This window comes from Bison bison, unplaced genomic scaffold, assembly GCF_000754665.1.
Source record: "Bison bison bison isolate TAMUID 2011002044 unplaced genomic scaffold, Bison_UMD1.0 scf7180017864032, whole genome shotgun sequence".
In the NCBI taxonomy this organism is placed as follows: domain Eukaryota; kingdom Metazoa; phylum Chordata; class Mammalia; order Artiodactyla; family Bovidae; genus Bison; species Bison bison.
Genome location: NW_011494604.1, coordinates 4,625,678 through 4,629,344, shown reverse-complemented (window position 1 = coordinate 4,629,344; position 3,667 = coordinate 4,625,678). Strand labels below are relative to the sequence as shown.

General features: G+C 39.5%; 1 protein-coding gene across 1 annotated transcript in view; it reads left to right on the top strand.

Annotated features, from left to right (window-relative positions):
- Positions 1–3,667, top strand: part of UBXN7 (UBX domain protein 7) — a 61,162-nt gene that overhangs the window by 21,098 nt on the left and 36,397 nt on the right. The window contains exon 2 of the mRNA XM_010834338.1: positions 1,407–1,554. Within this exon, the coding sequence (XP_010832640.1) occupies positions 1,407–1,554 (148 nt within the window). The remainder of the gene's footprint in view (positions 1–1,406; positions 1,555–3,667) is intronic.

The window sequence follows — 3,667 nt, the reverse complement described above, 5'->3', positions numbered from 1 at the left end:
TGGTTGGATCTCCTTGCAGTCCAAGGGACTCTCAAGAGTCTTCTCCAACACCACAGTTCAGAAGCATCGATTCTTTGGCGCTCAGCTTTCTTTATGGTCCAACTCTCATATCTATACGTGACTACTGGAAAAACCATAGCTTTGTCTAGACGGACCTTTGTTGGCAAAGTAATGTCTCTGCTTTTTAATATGCCATCTAGGTTGGTCATAGCTTTTCTTCCAAGGAGCAAGCATCTTAATTTCATGGCTGCAGTCACCATCTGCAGTGATTTTGGAGCCCAAGAAAATAAGTCTCTCACTGTTTCCATTTGCCATCTATTTGCCTTGAAGTGATCAGACAGGATGCCATGATCTTAGTTTTCTGAATGTTTAGTTTAAGCCAACTTTTTCACTCTCCTCTTTCACTTTCATCAAGAGGCTCTTTAGTTCTTCTTTGCTTTCTGCCATAATGGTCATTCTCCTGGTCAGAATGGCCATCATCAAAAGGTCTACAAACAGTACCTGCTGGAAAGGCTGTGGAGAAAAGGGAACCCTCCTGCACTGTTGGTGGGAATGTAAATTGATCCAGCCACTATGGAAGACGGTATGGAGATTCCTTAAAAAAAACTAGGAATAGAACCACCATATGACCCAGCAGTCCCACTCCTAGGCATATATGCTGAGGAAACCAAAATTGAAAAAGACACATCAATGTTCATTGCAGCACAGTTTATAGTAGCTAGAACATGGGAGCAACCTAGATGTCCATTGACAGATAAATGGATACAGAAGTTGTGGTACATACACACAATGGAATATTACTCAGCTATAAAAAGGAACTTGTTTGAGTCAGTTCTAATGAGGTAGATGAACCTGGAGCCTGTTATACAGAGTGAAGTAAGTCAGAATGAGAAAGATGAATATCATATACTAATGCATATATATGAAATCTAGAAAGATGGTACCAAAGAATTTATTTGCAGGGCAGCAGTAGAGAAACAGACAGAGAGAGTAGACCTAAGGACACGGGAAAGGGGAGGAGAGGGTGAGATTTATGGGGAGAGTAACATGGAAACTTACATTACCATGTGTAAAATAGGTACCCAATGAGAATTTGCTGTATGTCTCAGGAAACTCAAACAGGGGCTCTGTATCAACCTAGAGGGGTGGGATGGGGAGGGAGATGGGAGGGACATTCAAGAGGGCGGGGACATAGGTATACCTATGGCTGATTCATGTTGAGGTTTGACAGAAAACAACAAAATTCTGTAAAGCAATTACCCTTCAACTTAAAAATAAATTAATTAAAAAAACATTCTAAAGAGGGAAAGTACTATTAATTTCCTTGGGCATTCTGTCTTCTAATGTGAATTGAATGTAAGAAGATGTCTTTGTTTAACTTTTTTCTTGTTTTTATACTATTTCAGGTGCAAGTGAAAGTGTAGGGAAACATATGCTTGAAGCCTGCAACAATAATCTGGAGATGGCAGTCACTATGTTTTTGGATGGTGGAGGAATCGCTGAAGAGCCCAGTACCAGTTCAGCAAGTGTCTCCACTGTCAGACCACACACAGAGTATGAATTTAATATTTATTATTAGGAGCTACCTGCTGCCAACATTGAGCAGTTACGTTTTGTCAATTAGGTTAATTCTCTATTTTGAACAAATAAAAAGTTGAAAGCATCTGAATGTATCAGGTGACAATTTTTATACTTATGTGCTTTAAATTCTCTAGAGCACTGTCAAGTCTATTATTTAATCCTCAGAAGAATCCTATAGGTGGGTATTATTTTCCATGTTTTACACAGGAAGCTGAAGTATAGCCATTTCCCCAAGCTATGCGGCAATTAAGTAGCAGATATGCAAGTAGAGCCCAATAAAGGTCAGATCTCCCATTTTTAGATTTTCCTACATTGTCCCAGGAAAGTTTTGAATTGTCATGAAAATTTTTTGAAAAAAATTCTAATCCTTTATGCCTTAAATAACTATAGGTATCTAATCTTTAGAAGCACCTTCAGCATATAGAACTGTAATATATGGAGAATAGTGACAAATGATAAGTACATTGATGTTTTCCGCCCTTTACGTTTGATACCAAGGAGAGTTTAAAATGAATATCTGTTAGGCAAAATTCCAGTAGTCTTTGGAAAATACGTTGATTTTTGAATCAAAATTTCAAATACCCTTAAATAAGATTTTAATACAGATAGCCCTTTATAACTCTTTAATGTTTACAACATGAGATACTAGACAGAAGGGATCCCCTTAAATAGAATAGGCCAAAGGTGTGGATTTGATATTTACTAAATTAGATTTAAAAAGCCACAGAAACATTCCAGGACATGATTGCTTTTTTTTTTTTTTTAATCTAGTTCTAGATTCTAGAGTAATATACTATTTTCCCACAAAGTGTGAACTTTAAAGATTTTTATTTGTATCTTACGAAGTTTTTTCCTGTCTGTATTGGCTTTTTATTTCAAGTTCAGTAATCCAATCTCCACCAACATAACTGAAATCTTTAATGGAAATCAGTATGAAAATATTATTTAGTTTATAACAGGTATTCATAGCTGACATATCAGTCTTCACTGTTTAAAACATGTTTTCTTAATTGTACTTAAAAATACTTTTGATTAATGAATGTCTTTTCCTACTGAATTACATTATAATTTGGCTTAGATTATTTGTATTACTAATTGATTAGCATTTGATAGTGGCACCTACTTCCTAAGCCAGTGTCAGTTGCTCAAATGGTAAAGAATCTGCCTGTAGTACAGGAGACCCAGGTTTGATCCCTGGGTGGGAAAGATCCCCTGGAGAAGGGAATAGCAGTCCACTCCAGTATTCTTGCCTGGAGAATCCCCTGAACAGATGAGCCTGGTGTGCTCCATGGGGTCTCAAAGAGTCAGGCACAACTGAGTGACTAACACCATAGCCTACTTTCTTAACAGGTTTTCTTTCTATACAGTTCACCTTCTGTTCCATTCTTCGATTTCATTAGGTAGCCAGCAGTCTTGGAATAGATAACCTAAAATATGTCTTTCTGTATAAGGACTACTAATTAAGCCATGGCCCTAATTGATATATTTCATCAGATTTAAGACTTGTTTCTTGAGTAATTAAATTGCCTTCTGTGTGAAAGTTGCTCAGTTGTGTCCAGCTCTTTGCGACCCCATGGAGTATACAGTCCATGGAATTCTCCAGGTCAGAATACTGGAGTCGGTAGCCGTTTCCTTCTCCAGGTATCTTCCAACCCAGGGATCAAACCCAGGTGTCCTGAATTGCAAGCGGATTCTTTACCAGCCTAGCCACCAGGGACACCCCAAGAATATTGGAGTGGGTAGCCTATCCCTTCTCCAGGAGATCTTCCCAACCCAGGAATCAAACTGGGGTCTCCTGCATTGCAGACAGATTCTTTACCGGCTGAGCTACCAGGAAGCCTTCAGTTCAGTCGCTCAGTCATGTCCGGCTCATTGCGACCCCATGAATCGCAGCACGCCAGGCCTCCCTGTCCATCACCAGCTCCTGGAGTTCACCCAGACTCACCTCCATCAAGTCAGTGATGCCATCCAGCCATCTCATCCTCTGTCGTCCCCTTCTTCTCCTGCCCCCAATCCCTCCCAGCATCAGAGTCTTTTCCAATGAGTCAACTCTTCGCATGATGTGGCCAAAGTACTGGAGTTGCAG